The sequence below is a fragment of the Pithys albifrons genome, chromosome 3 (genome assembly GCF_047495875.1).
Source record: "Pithys albifrons albifrons isolate INPA30051 chromosome 3, PitAlb_v1, whole genome shotgun sequence".
In the NCBI taxonomy this organism is placed as follows: Eukaryota; Metazoa; Chordata; class Aves; order Passeriformes; family Thamnophilidae; genus Pithys; species Pithys albifrons.
In genome coordinates this window covers 22,832,373-22,847,158 of record NC_092460.1, presented here as the reverse complement: position 1 = coordinate 22,847,158, position 14,786 = coordinate 22,832,373, and the positions used below count along the sequence as shown (strand labels likewise).

The window sequence follows — 14,786 nt, the reverse complement described above, 5'->3', positions numbered from 1 at the left end:
CTTGTGTCTTCTGCAAAGAGCTAAACTTGGGAATGGAGACATGATGAAGAGGAAGGTGCTCCTGACCTCAGAGAAGCTGAGAGTGCCAAGTGAGAGTGCTCAGGGCTCCAGGGAGGAGGGATGTGTGACTGCAGGACCAGCAATGCAGTGGGTTTGTTGCTGAGGCTGGCAAAGAGCCTCCTCCTCCTCAGGCTCCCAGAGGTGGTGGGCCTTGCTGCTAGGGAGCAGAGCAGTGGATCTGGGAAGCCCTGGGCACTGCACCTTCCCTGCCAGTTGGCAGCTGGTGGGCGGCAGGCTGATTGCAGCCAATATACCTTGATCAGCTCTACAAAGCACCTCCCAGTTTGTAAGTATTCCCTTGTGCAGCACTGCTGGAATTGTGCTGCTCTTCAGTTGAACCAAAGTCCCTTTGGACAAAAGCGTCAAAAAATGTGTTTGGCCAAGGCTGTCCCATAATGAAGAGCAAAATATGGAAACAGATATTTTTCCTATCTTTTTTATTTTTCTGTTTTTTCAGTGTTTTTAGTGTGGGTGTTTTGAGAAAAATATTTCTAACTTGGAGCAGCTGCATCTATTAATGCTGGCTCTTGAGGGGCAAGTTAGCTTCAGGTTTTGCTCAATTCTACAAAATGAGTTTGAGAGATACTAAGCTTGATGCTTAAAATAATGACTAAACCTCTTGAAATAGTGATGTGATTAAAGTCTGTTCAGAATTTAGTTTACAGACTTGCTCTGAAATAATTCTGTAAACAATCCAGGATGCTTCCTTTTAGCAGTGCAGAAGTTTCAGCAGTAGCCAGAGGAATGAAGGTTTTTCAGCTAAAACTTGTTATCCTCAAGCATAAGTCAAAGCCTGAAGGTAGAAAGAATTCTTCTGTCCACATGGGCTTTCAGAGCAGTGTATTGCACAATCTGAATAGGTTATTTTTGAATGGCTTTGTTCTCGTGGTAGGAACTGCTTTCTTCATAGAATAACTCTGAAGAGTTCTATTTGCTGACCTCAGTGAGCAAGTTTAGTAGTAGTGCTTTTTGGAGTAGTTAATCCGGACAGATTACACGTTTAACTCTCTATCATATGGTTCAGTATCCTGAAGCCATTTGCAGAAGATTTTGCAAATAGAAGCTTTGATCATAGAAATTGTCATGAAATACATGGTCAATCTGTGTTGGATTCTTTAATGCAAAAACATATCAGAATAACAAAGACTACAATTAAGGCTCATTCATCAACACACCAGCTATAGAACTGAGGAGTCACAGAATGGTTTGTGTTGGAAGGGACCTCAAAGCCCACCAGTCCCACTCTCTGCCATGGGCAGGGACACCTTCCACCAGCCCAGGTTGCTCCAAGCCCTGTCCAGCCTGGCCTTGGGCACTCCCAGGGATGGGGCAGCCACAGCTTCTCTGGGCACCCCGTGCCAGGGCCTCACCAGCCTCTGTAATAGCATGGAAGATCTATTTCTGCCAGTCTTTTTTTCTGAAAGTAATCACATAAAGATTACTTGTTGAAGCAGAAGGTTATTGGATTAGGCAGTAGATACTTGTTGACTTATTTTAGATTTCTGCAAATTACTGTGTGGAAGTGCTGGACCCTGGACAGCTATAAAAAAATTTTTGCAAACAGAAGTGCAAGAAGGAAGAAACAAAAGCCATTGAGAAAATATTTGGGTTATTAGTTCCTTTAATGTTGCCTGCTGCTGTGAGTGATGGAGGCTGGGGAGCCTTGCTGTGTCAGGTCTAACTCAAATAGTTATGCTTTGAAGGTCAGTGTTGGATGCTAAACCTCTTCCAGTTGGTGATTGTATCTCCTGGAGATACCACACAACCTGGTCCACACCTTAAATCAGCCAAGCAGAAGAGACAGTTATAGGAGAGGCGGTGAAAGGATCACCAGGCTAATGTGAGAAGAGCTCTGAGCTCCCCCTGTCCTGTGTGCCCCCCCCCCCAGGTGTATGTCGCCGAGTCCAGCAGGATGGAGTTCGCCCCGTGCCAGGTGGAGACTCGTGTTGGGCAGATCCTGGAGCTGCCCCTGCGGATCAGTGGCCTCACCGCCGAGACGGACAGGCCGATCCCCCTGGGGGACTGCTCACACTTGGAGCTGCAGGTGGAAGTGGAGAACCAGGACGTGTTCAGCACACTTGAAGGTGATTTACCCCCCTCCCTGTTTTGGAAGTTAAGATGTTCCTGTCACACATCTTTCATTGCTCTGTTTCCCACAGAGGTCTCCAGAGAAGGGGATAAGAACAGTTTTATTTTGAGGATGCATTTACTTTCTTATGCAGAACTTCCCTTTGATATTTTTGACGTTTTGGAGACTCTAAAAGCATTTGGCAGTCATTTTATTGGATCATGTGTGATCTCCCTTTTGTCTTTCCACTGATGGAGTATTTTTGATGTGCTTCTGTTAACAAAGCTGTTGGATTTCTCATGAGGAAGGTCCACATATTGAGGTAGCATCAGAAGGCTGACAGGAACACTCATCATAAACTGCTTTGCCAAACTGTCCATCAGTGCTTTCAGTTCTGTATGGACACTGTTCATGGTTTGCTCACAAGGGACTAAGACAATCAGCTGCTTAACTTTGCCCAAGCCCTGTTCTTGTTAAGCTCATTTCTTTAAGAAATGCCTCATCAGGTATGTCTGTTATTTTAAAAGATTGAGTTTAATGCTGCTGGGCCAGGTGGTAACTGAGCACTGTGCTTGTTCCTGTAACCTCTGAATTCTGTATGTTATTCAGACATACCTCTAATTTCTTGGGGTTTGTGCTCTTGAGCCAGTAAAACCATTCTGCATTGTACCATCTCTCTGTCTGAGAGGCAGCAGTTTGAAATATCATTACATAGTGTGCTGTTGCAGTGTTTGTTTCCAAAAAATGAAAAGCAGACCCCTCCCAAGCTCCAGAGTGTCCTCTAAATAAGCAGAGACATTTCATGAGAAAACCTTACCTTGAGCTGGAGAAATGAGGTATTTCCTGCAGTTCAGGTGGGTCTTCCAGGAAAGATTTGCTAAGCAGTAGGACTTTATTGTGCTTAATTACAAGCCCCTTTCATCTTGGAACAGCAAGAAGAAAATATTCAGTAAAAGAGAGGTTATATTAGTTTGTACCACAGTAAAGGCTCACGTTCTGATTAGGACAGTGTGAAACTAAAGCCATTTGAAAGATATTTTGGTATATGAAAGACAGTAGTGATGAGTTGTACCCATTTGGTTGGAGGACACATCTGTACTTCTGGTGCAACTACTTTTGTTGAGAAAAGTTATCATAGAACCATCAGTTACAAACTCATGAAATGGTTTGGGTTGGAGGGGTCCTTAAAGCCCATCATGTTCCACCCCTTGGATAGAAAGGGACACCTTCCACCAGCCCAGGGTGCTCCAAGCCCTGTCCAACCTGGCCTTGGGCACTTCGGGGGATGGGGCAGCCACAGCTTCTCTGGGCACCCTGTGCCAGGGCCTCACTTCCCTCACAGGGAGGATTCCTTCCCAATACCCCATCTATCTCTGCCCTCTGGCAGTTTAAAGCCATTCCCCTTATCCTGTCCCTCCATCCCTTGCCCAAAGTCCTCTCCAGCTCTCATGTAGGCTCCCTTCAAAAAGCTGTGTTGAACTTGATTAACATGCCTGGGCATTTCTCTCCAAATGTGTTTTCGTATATTTTCATTTATCTCACAGGAAGGCTTAAGCCAACGGCTGAATTTTGCAGTGGAGTCCGAGTGAGAGCTGAAGCTCCGGGATACACAACCCTGGTGGTGAGTTACACCCATGGGCACGTCCACCTCAGCGCCAGCATCGCCATCGCTGCCTACCTGCCACTGAAAGTAAGTCCTTCACTGCTCCTAAAGCAATGCTTCCCTTATAATGTCTCCGAATGACAAATAGCAAGTTGGTATTATGTAATGAATATGCTTAAAAAAGCAGGTGGTCATTTTTTTATTTCACTGTTGGGCAGTTCACTGAAGAAACAATGAAGCTGAGTACAGGGTCAACAGACAGAAGGACAGAACAGGATGCTTATGGTACCTCATCTTCAGAGACCCAGCACTGACCCTGAAAGCTGAAGTCTAGTGCATTTGACCATAGCTTTTCCCCCTCAAATCTGGAAAAAATATTAGTGCAAATCATACAAATTTGTGACTATAATGATGATTTTATGTTTTAAATACACTTTTCTGTCAAATATCTTCAAATACTATTTAGGATGCCGAGATGTCCTGAGGAGAGTGTGTACACTTTTGGTTCTGTTTTTGACAGCAGTGAGAGAAGCAGAGTCGCTCTAATCAGGGATTTTTCATATGTGTGGTGGGATTCCCATTTATTAGCAAAGCCCCTTGAAGTGTTGTAAAGCTGCTTTTCATGTGTGAAGTTAAATGATTCTGGGATACCTGAGAGAGCCAGGTTATGGTGGCAAGGAGGGTGGATTAAGTGCACTTTAACAAAAAATAGTCTGTGCTCAGGTATCTCAGTGAAGAACTTCTTTTTCTTTTAAGTGTAGAGCAGTGATTTCCACATTCTTTTCCCTCCTGTCTGTAGAATGAAGTATTTATGGTGCCTAGAAAGGGAAGGCAGCATTTTTCTGTCAGACATGTATTAATAAATAAATTACATCATTACAAAGTGGGAGAAAGATAAACAGTCCAAGGGCAAGGAGACGCTTGAGACTAAATCTTAGAGTTTTCTAATGAGATTTTAGCTTCATATTACACATACAAGCAGGGAGTAAATGGGAGGAAAGAAGATTTATACCAACCCTTGCCTTTTCTCTCTTCCTACCAAAATGCACCTGTGGAAAGAAGTGAACCATCCTTTTTTAGCTGCTCTTTCTTTCTTAATAAACACCAAAGTAATATGATGATGTAGAACACAAGCTACAAATGGGTTTTGTGTATTAAATGTCAGGTTAATTGCTGTGGTGATGAACAGCACAGGCTGCCCCAGGGATACACATCAATGCAGAATTTGTTAGAGAGGTTTGAAGTAAAACCTGTGTAGGAGATGAATTACATACACAGAACGGTGCTGGAGAGAGCCCTGTCAAGTGAAAGCACAGTGTGACATTACTTCATTCATTTAAAGTACTGTCTATTTAAAAGTGTAGCAGAATACTATCTCTGTGCTCAGAAGAGTACATTAGAGCTCTTTTGGTGTAATTCTTCATGAAAAAGATGTGATTAAAATGCAGCTAAAACTTTTCTTTGGATCCATGGGGTCCTTTGACTGTAATCCAACTGGACAGAACTCTTGTAGGTGATGGCAATTATTTTGGTGCAGCTCTGTTTTTCAGTAACTGCTGACAAACCACGTGGGAGAAAGCACAGCCTAATCAAAGCAACAAATACAGCTGTTCCATTAAGAAGGGAGTTTATTTTGCAAGGCACAACTAAACTATGTGTAAACAGAATTATTAATGTGTAATTCATTCTTTCATTACAGGCTGTCGATCCACCATCTGTTGCCTTAGTGACTTTGGGTTCCTCCAAAGACATGTTGTTTGAAAGAGGACCTAGACCATGGGTCCACGAACCTTCCAAGTTCTTCAGGAACATCACTGCTGAGGATGCAGAAAGTGTTCTCCTGTCTCTGTTTGAACATTCTACATCTGAAAACAACAACCAGCACAGGGTTAGAGTGTTGTGCAAAAGCCTGGGAGAGCAAGTAAGTGCCAGAAGGTATTTGTGCTGCCCTCCATCAAACACTGAGCTCAAGCAGCTGAGAACAGGCTCCAGGCAGATTTATGGTGCCATATACCTGTTCCATAGCAGGTTGTTTTTATAATAAGCCAGTAAAGGACTTGGGTAAGTATATTGTTTATGCATTGTGATGCTGGTACAGGTTTTAGAGTGAGCATTTCCCAACATTATGTTATGAAGTGGTTTATGATGGGTTTATTGCAGTATAAACCCAAGTCAGAGAAACCTTATGTTGTGGGATGCACTAAACATCCTGATCTGTGCTGCTTCAGCTTACATAAGCAGAAGGTTACTGCAGCAAGCTACCTCTTCTCTCTGACCTGCTCCTCTTAACCACAGTGTAATTCTGTTTATTCTAACAAATGACAGCCGGAGGAATTTATGGCTCTGCTGTTTGTGCACCCATTGTGAGTGTGGCTGTTGTCATTTCCCACCTGGTCTTGCTCTCTTCACCATGCACAAGTGATTTATCCTGTTTTGCTCACCTTCCCCAGTCTATAGAGCATTTAGCTTTGATTTGATGTTTTTCTCTTGCACTTCTGCAAGGCCTGAGCATTTTGCTGGGACTGCCAAATTCCACTGATTTCCTCAGTGGACACTCTACCAAGTGGAGCTCTTTCTGTAAGTGCAAATTCAAAAAGAACAGACCTTGTTGGTGATGTCTGGGACTGTGTCTGGGTCTAGGACCACGGGCTGGCTGCCCACATAGAGCACTCCTGCATGGCTCTGCACCAGTGCATGAGTGGCTGAGCCAGCCTGCTGGGATACCCCTCTCTGGCTTTAGATCCATTGGTTTACTGGAAACTGAAAAAGGAATGTAAAAGAGAAGATGTTTTTAAACACACTGAAGTGATTATAAATACTGTCTTTGGGTTGTTCTTTTCTCACTCTGCAAGAACACCTGCTGTTTATTTTTTAAGTTACAAGAGATTTGTTGTGAATTTAGTTTGATAGTAATGAACATGAATACCTGGGAACAGTTCCCAGGAGTAGTACTTTGCTTGTGGTATAGAGCTGTGCTTGAGATATGCACCTCCTTTTTCCTGTGTCTTAATGGTGCTGTAAATCCCCAAGAATTGTATTTTTGCTTCTTCATTCTGACATCAGAGTGTAACTGAGACCTGTGGAAATAGAATATGCCTAAACTCTCTTTCCTCATCTCCTTGTTTTCAGGTTATTACCTTCACAGTTGGGAACAGCCCCACAGTCACCAACCCCTTCCCTGTGGTGGAAGCTGCTGTGGTGAAATTCATCTGTGCTGTCCCTTCCCGGCTCACCCTGATCCCTGTTTATGGCAGTCCCCAGTTTGACCTCTCCTGCCCTTTGATGCAGCAAAACAAGCAAGTGGTAAGAGAAGGGAATTGTTCGTTTAACGGAAGGATCAGTGTTTGGAGCTCCCTGTGTGAAATGAAGCAGCTGACCTGCTGCAGGAGGAGCAGTGCTGCTGTCCCTGTGTGCTGCAGGAGGAGCAGTGCTGCTGTCCCTGTGTGCTGCAGGAGGAGCAGTGCTGCTGTCCCTGTGCTGCTGCAGGAGGAGCAGTGCTGCAGGAGGAGCAGTGCTGCTGTCCCTGTGCTGCTGCAGGAGGAGCAGTGCTGCTGTCCCTGTGTGCTGCAGGAGGAGCAGTGCTGCTGTCCCTGTGCTGCTGCAGGAGGAGCAGTGCTGCTGTCCCTGTGTGCTGCAGGAGGAGCAGTGCTGCTGTCCCTGTGCTGCTGCAGGAGGAGCAGTGCTGCTGTCCCTGTGTGCTGCAGGAGGAGCAGTGCTGCAGTCCCTGTGTGCTGCAGGAGGAGCAGTGCTGCTGTCCCTGTGTGCTGCAGGAGGAGCAGTGCTGCTGTCCCTGTGCTGCTGCAGGAGGAGCAGTGCTGCTGTCCCTGTGTGCTGCAGGAGGAGCAGTGCTGCTGTCCCTGTGCTGCTGCAGGAGGAGCAGTGCTGCTGTCCCTGTGTGCTGCAGGAGGAGCAGTGCTGCAGTCCCTGTGTGCTGCAGGAGGAGCAGTGCTGCTGTCCCTGTGTGCTGCAGGAGGAGCAGTGCTGCTGTCCCTGTACTGCTGCAGGAGGAGCAGTGCCGCTGTCCCTGTACTGCTGCAGGAGGAGCAGTGCCGCTGTCCCTGTGTGCTGCAGGAGGAGCAGTGCTGCTGTCCCTGTGTGCTGCAGGAGGAGCAGTGCTGCAGTCCCTGTGTGCTGCAGGAGGAGCAGTGCTGCTGTCCCTGTGTGCTGCAGGAGGAGCAGTGCTGCTGTCCCTGTGTGCTGCAGGAGGAGCAGTGCTGCTGTCCCTGTGTGCTGCAGGAGGAGCAGTGCTGCTGTCCCTGTGCTGCTGCAGGAGGAGCAGTGCTGCAGTCCCTGTGTGCTGCAGGAGGAGCAGTGCTGCTGTCCCTGTGCTGCTGCAGGAGGAGCAGTGCTGCTGTCCCTGTGCTGCTGCAGGAGGAGCAGTGCTGCAGTCCCTGTGTGCTGCAGGAGGAGCAGTGCTGCTGTCCCTGTGTGCTGCAGGAGGAGCAGTGCTGCAGTCCCTGTGTGCTGCAGGAGGAGCAGTGCTGCTGTCCCTGTGCTGCTGCAGGAGGAGCAGTGCTGCTGTCCCTGTGCTGCTGCAGGAGGAGCAGTGCTGCTGTCCCTGTGTGCTGCAGGAGGAGCAGTGCTGCAGTCCCTGTGTGCTGCAGGAGGAGCAGTGCCGCTGTCCCTGTGTGCTGCAGGAGGAGCAGTGCTGCAGTCCCTGTGTGCTGCAGGAGGTGCAGTGCCGCTGTCCCTGTGCTGCTGCAGGAGGAGCAGTGCCGCTGTCCCTGTGTGCTGCAGAAGGAGCAGTGCTGCTGTCCCTGTGCTGCTGCAGGAGGAGCAGTGCTGCAGTCCCTGTGTGCTGCAGAGAGCAGGGGGAGGGAGGGGCTCCTGCAGTGTGAGAGGTGGGGACAGCAGGGCCAAGGAGGGGATTCTCCCCCTCTGTTCTGCCCTGTGAGACCCCGTCTGGAGGTCTGTGTCCAGCCCTGGGGCTGCCAGCACAACAAGGACATGAAACTGCTGGAGAGTCCAGAAGAGGCCACAGAGACCCTCAGGGGGCTGGATCCCTCTGCCCTGGAGCCAGGCTGGGAGAGCTGGGGGGGTCACCTGGAGAGGAGAAGGCTCCAGGGACACCTGAGAGCCCCTTCCAGGGCCTAAGGGGGCTCTAGGAGAGCTGGAGAGGGACCTGGGACAAGGGATGGAGTGACTGGAGAAGACGGAATTACTTCCCACTGCCAGAGGGCAGGGTTAGATGGGATACTGGGAAGGAATTCCTGGCTGGGAGGGTGGTGAGGCCCTGGCACAGGTGCCCAGAGAAGCTGTGGTTGCCCCATCCCTGGGAGTGTCGCAGGCCAGGTTGGACAGGGCTTGGAGCACCCTGGGCTGGTGGGAGGTGTCCCTGCCCATGGCAGGGGTGGCAGTGGATGGGCTTTAAGGTCCTTTCAACGCAGATCATTCTTTAATTCAGTGATTCTACAGTGATCATTCAAACAGGTTTATAAAGGGACCTACCAGAAAATACGAATATACCTAAAAGCATTTGGATTGTGGCTTCTCACTAAGTGTCACAGTGAGGAGGCCATTCTGACTTGTGAGATAAAATTATTTTTTATTAAAAACAGTAAATAAAAGGAGGGGGAAATATTTCCAGCAGTTGTTTCTAAGGGAAGTCCTTTTCTCCATAACACTTCATTCTAACCTAACTGTTCACTGAGTGTATAGAGACATATTTTACCATCCATGTGGGTGTCTTACCAGTAAAGACACAAACTTGTAGCCATTCAACAAATGAGGATCCCTATGGAAGCACATACAGTGACATCAGAAGTATCCAGCTTTGCACCCCTGAGTCACAGTAAATGGACAACAAATATGTGTAGATTATCAAGCTTAAAGAACTTTGCTATTTTTATCCTGTGTTCTTCATTCCAATGAGTGTTGTCACGTGTTGGCTGCTCAGTAAACCGTGTTTTGTCATGGTAATATTCCCAGGCAAACACAAAAGTCATCCTCCTTTACTAAAACTGCAATGCCTGTTGAATTGATGAATCATTTTAAGTAGCTTCTGTGTAAAAACAAGATGAGAAGGAGATTTTTGTATATTATTAGTCAGTTCAGGGCTCACCTGCTTTCCTGGCTGCACTGTGTGTCAGCTCAGCTTCTGCCGGCACTCTGCTCCTACTAATGCATTTCACAGGAACAACACCAGAATCTGAGCTTCTCGCAAACAGCAGCATTCTTCACTATTTGAATACTAAAGGACGTAGTTGAACTGGAGTTTGATTTTGGTTTTGTTCTTTTGGGGGTTTTGTTTGTTTATTTGTTTTAAAGTAATTCCCTGGCTGACCAAAACCCCATCCTGAAAAACCAAAACCCCTTACAGTTGAAGTACAGCTTAATGATTTGCATTGATGACTCCTTTTAATGAACATTCCTCATGTAATGAGTGTTACAATAAATTTCATGAACCTCAGCTTACATTTTCTTTTAATGATTAAAAAACCCTCTTGTATCTGTTCAATTCAAAATACTCCTTCTTTTTCAGCTTCCTGTTTCAAATTATCACAAGCCAGTGCTGGATTTGGCTGCCTATGACCAACAAGGCAGTAAATTTGATAACTTCAGCTCTCTTAATGTTGTCTGGGAGTCAACAAAAGCAACCTTTGCTCATATTGAGCCTTCTGTGCCAATGGAGTTGATTCTGAAGGAGGATGGAAATGGTCAGAAGAAAATGCACGGTATGAGTTAGTTTAGATGAGCATTCCATTATTTGAAGATCAGGATTAAATCTGTTTGGTAATGTCTGAGCTTGATTAAAGAAATTACTGTAAACTGCAGTCATATTTCAGCTTGTCATCAAGGTGCATTTTTTAGTGTGGCTGTTTATTGGGGGGGGGGGGCAGAAAAAAGCAATGCCTAGAAGCTATCTTGATGAACAAAATTGTTGTCTGTTGAGAATGATTCTAGAAGAGCTAAGCAGAGTGTTTTTCACCTTTGTTTGATTGTAGGCCTACAAACTGTTGTAGTTCAGCGTGAGTTTGGGACAGCTGCCATCTCTGCAACTGCCACTGGGTACCAGGAGTGCCACCTCAAGGCAGCCAAAGTGAAAATGCAGGTAACAGAACTCCGGTGTTTATTGCCATTTTTCTGTGCTTAACACCCAGTGGTCCTGTGGTATATTTATTTCCTTGGTGAATAGCAATGTACAGTAAGGCAGGTCCATGGCTGGTCCTGGGGACTTGGTTTGATTCTTGTTCCTGGCTATTCCTGCTTTCCTCTGCACTGGGTGTTGCTGTCCATATCAATCATATCCATATTGGGAGTTTTTTAACCATCTGGGCAAGGGGATGACAGAAGTGTTTCTATTGGTTTTGTTTCTAGTCAGGTTTTTGTAATGAATTGGTGAATCTCTGCTGCTTGTCCTTCATGAAGCAACCATGTGCTCAGTGCAGCTGTCACTGGGGAAAGAAATGGGTTATAGTCCCTGCAGAGCTGGGTGGGAAAATTCTACAGGCGCAAAGCAAAAGCTCCCTGATGCCTCATGTGGACCATATGTTAGTCTGGGCTCTGACTAATGCTCTTTTGGTTTTTCCTGAAAGACTTCTCCTTTGTGCAGTGCCAGCCATAAGCTCAGGCTCTCATTTTACAAGTCATTAGCCACTCTCTGAAATACTTTAGTTTGTAGATACTCAACATAGAGGAGAAAAATGGCAAAAGGTAGTGATGAGAAACAAAGGGCAGGTGTAAACAGATGGCACTCTTCTGTTTATGTCACTTTTTCAAACTGAATATAAAGGCAGGTTTCAGCCTGTGGAATAACCTGACATGCAAAGTAACTGACTCTTAAAGTACCCTGCTTCCTAAACTGAACTTCTGTTTGATTTTGTTAAGCAGGATTTAAGTGGGTTCTGAATCAGGTACCATGAGAGTTAAGTTGAAGCAAAGAGTAAAATATGCAGGTAGAGGTTACAGTGTTAAAGCAGGTACAGATGGGCACTAGTGCAATACCCTGTGGGCCAAATTGGTGTCAGTGGGGCCCAGGCTGGGCATCTGGATGGTAAATTCTCTGGGAGTTGATCTGTTTTGCTACTTGGTTCTTGACTTTTCAGTGAGGTTTCCAGGCTGTCCCTGTTGGGAAATGTGTCAATGCATTTCCCCTGAAGAACTGACACCTTGGTCAGAATTGCTACGGTAGAGACACAGTTACTTTGCCACTGAGCCTATTTCAGATATTTGGTTCTGTTTCCTTTTTTTTTCTCTTAAAAACTGAATTGCAACATGGACTCTTTGTATTCTGTAATGATTTTGTAATTCACTGTGCTCTGCTTTATTAGGCCAATACTCAATATACTTTCTTCTTTTTTAGAGACAATTAGAAAGTGAAGGCTCTAAACTTTGCCTTGAATTCAGAGAAGTTTGTCATATTTCAGGGATACATACATGTAAAATGGCACTGGAGTTGTTCTGGTGTTTAAATTTGGGAGGAACCTTTTTGATAGCTGAGGAGAAGCTGCAGATACCAGTTCTGCTACGCTTTGTAGGCTCGTGTGTTATTTGTTTAAATTAAGTAACTTGGCTGCTTTTTTCGAATACGTTAGTGATGGACTGCTGTGTTCTGCTCTCAGACCTGCCCATACTTACACTTCTTTCTTGCAGCCAAAAACACACAAAAATCTAATAGATGGTGTATTAAAGATGTCTTGATCATTGTTCCAGTTCAAGTGGAACACCCTGTTATCTCATTAGGGAAAGATGACATCCTTTCTACATCAAGGAAATAATTCTACTAATGAGGTGAAATGGGTACAGAGCAGTAACTTCCTCTCAAAACCTTTTTTCCTTTTCTAAGCTAATTTTGTTATGAGTGAGAGATTAAACATACATCTGGTCCAGTGCTTGTGTAGTTACACTTAAGGAGGAATTTCTTTTGGTGGCCTGCTAAGAGATATCCCAAAAAATGAGTTAGAAGTAGGAAACCTTCTGTCTGTATCAGCTTTATCAATCTGAATGAACTTGGGCTGTGTCTCTGAGTTAATACCCTGTCTGTGCATGTCAGGCTGGATTGACTGATCCTGCTGCACCGTCAGTGTGGGGGCCTTTGTTCTCTGTCTGGGCCAAGACTGCAGAACTGGAGGCCATGCCCTGGGTGTGACCTTACCTGGAGAGGAGGGAAAGCAGCTGAGCCAGTCGTGGGGCATCCTGATAACCCAAACTTCTCCAGCTCCGGTTCTTTGTTCACCTGCTTTAAACATCCTCCCTGCACAAACAAGAGACTTGCACTATTTTCTCTTTGCTGTAACAGCTAAAATCGTTTCTTGCAGTATGAAGCCATGGTCCCAGTGTCTGCCACAGTGGAGCTGATGCTGGTGGAAGATGTCCAAGTGAGCCCTCCTGACATCTCCATTTACAACCACCCTGACATTCGTGTAAGGAGCTCCCCTGCTGCTCTCTGACTGCAGGGGGAAACATCACAAATTGCATAATATGCCTAAGGAAACCAATTCTAGCAAGGAACTAGAAAGGTACAATCTAATTCTGGATGCTTTTCTGGTTTTGCAGGCAGAACTTTTCATCAAAGAAGGTTCTGGATATTTTTTCATTAATACCAGTGTGCCAAATGTTGTGAGAGTGACACATGAGAAGACTCGAGGTGTTGCTTTGGTGAGTGCAGTATTTTGGGATTTTATGCCTTTTTGGTGACCTGGTTGTCATTCTGCAGCTTCATCACTGCTGGTCATCTCCCAATACATGTGGATGGAGAGACAGGAGCTGATTTTGGTGGTGTGGCCTGTTACAGTCACTTTAGGCCAGGGCGGCTTGGCACAGGCAGTTCCAGGGATGGGAGTTTGTTTTAGTACAGCTGTAATGCACATGTGTTCTCTCTACAAGGTAAAAGCCTTTACCAAGTTCTGCACCCACTAGTTTTTGCAGTAAAATGTTCCTGATTTCACAAACACACAATGGCAAATAATGTGACAGGAGAATTCAGAAGTGTTACACAAAAGATCAGTTGGTGTCCAGAGCAATACTGAAGTATTCACTGTAGGCCAGGACTTCTGAAACCTTCAAATTCTTCTATCCTCTAGTGCTGTTTCAGGGTATTTTTCTGTCAGAGTATTTCATCCTGACTGTGCGAATAAATATCTATTAAAGATTTTATTTCTCATCTCCATATTAAGTTTTTAGTGCACTTTTCCACTGGAAGATGCAATTAAACTACAATTATGGTTGACCTCATCCAGGCCCACGATCTGAAATACATTGTACAATGAGCAACAATTAAACTATGTTTGCATTGCTGCTTTCATCAGGCAAGAACTGGAAATGACACAAGTTGTTTTGAAGAGTAATCTTTACCAATTTATAACTTACAGATTTTTCCCGTAAGAAATAATGTTGATAAAGTTGTGAAATAATAATTAAGATGGAAATTAAAGTATCAAAAGATTTTATGAAACATTTTGATTGTCTCTAGCTGTTGCAAGTGTGAGGTGGGAATATTTCTCCAAGTCAGAGGCACAGAGGTGGGGGAAAAGTAGAGGTGATGAGCTTTTTTCTCTACATAGTGCACTGTTTAAACTCTTAATAGTTTTGTAGTCAGATCTCCCTCATGGTTTAGCAGTGAGGAATGCAAGGTAAGTTCACTGCTCTTGTCTGAAATTAAGGAGTGGAGCAGTGACAGCAAAATAGGCTTTGTGAAGTGTTAAAAGAGATTTATTTTATCTACCTGTCAGATAAAAGGAGAGAAAACTCCATTTTTTAACACATTTTAAAAAAATACCATCCCCTCAAAATTTTACAAATTTGTTAGTCCTGTGTGCTGTTCTTGAGTTAAATCCCAGCAGTGCCCCTGGATTTTTCCATGGAAGACAGCAGGCTGGTCTGGCTGGGAGCTCAGCAGGCTCCAGGCTGGTGTGCCAGGCTGTGCCAGGCAGGCACCAGTGCAGCCAAGTTGGTAGAGAAAGATTTGGCAGTAAACTGTTGTGAGAAACTAAACTCAGGTTCTGTGGAGCAGCAATTCCCAGGCTCTGCACTCCTCCTGGCCACGTCCCTGCTCTTCTCCCCAGCCCTGTGGAGCCACCCACTCTGCAACTGCTGCCGTTCTGCATGCTGACCTTT

General features: G+C 45.5%; 1 protein-coding gene across 2 annotated transcripts in view; it reads left to right on the top strand.

Annotated features, from left to right (window-relative positions):
• Positions 1-14,786, top strand: part of NUP210 (nucleoporin 210) — a 64,412-nt gene that overhangs the window by 27,647 nt on the left and 21,979 nt on the right. For both annotated transcript variants that reach the window (XM_071550988.1, XM_071550987.1), the window contains exons 13-20: positions 1,949-2,144; positions 3,673-3,818; positions 5,431-5,652; positions 6,861-7,034; positions 10,213-10,405; positions 10,676-10,782; positions 12,989-13,093; positions 13,227-13,328. In XM_071550988.1, coding sequence (XP_071407089.1) covers positions 1,949-2,144; positions 3,673-3,818; positions 5,431-5,652; positions 6,861-7,034; positions 10,213-10,405; positions 10,676-10,782; positions 12,989-13,093; positions 13,227-13,328 — 1,245 coding nt within the window. The remainder of the gene's footprint in view (positions 1-1,948; positions 2,145-3,672; positions 3,819-5,430; positions 5,653-6,860; positions 7,035-10,212; positions 10,406-10,675; positions 10,783-12,988; positions 13,094-13,226; positions 13,329-14,786) is intronic.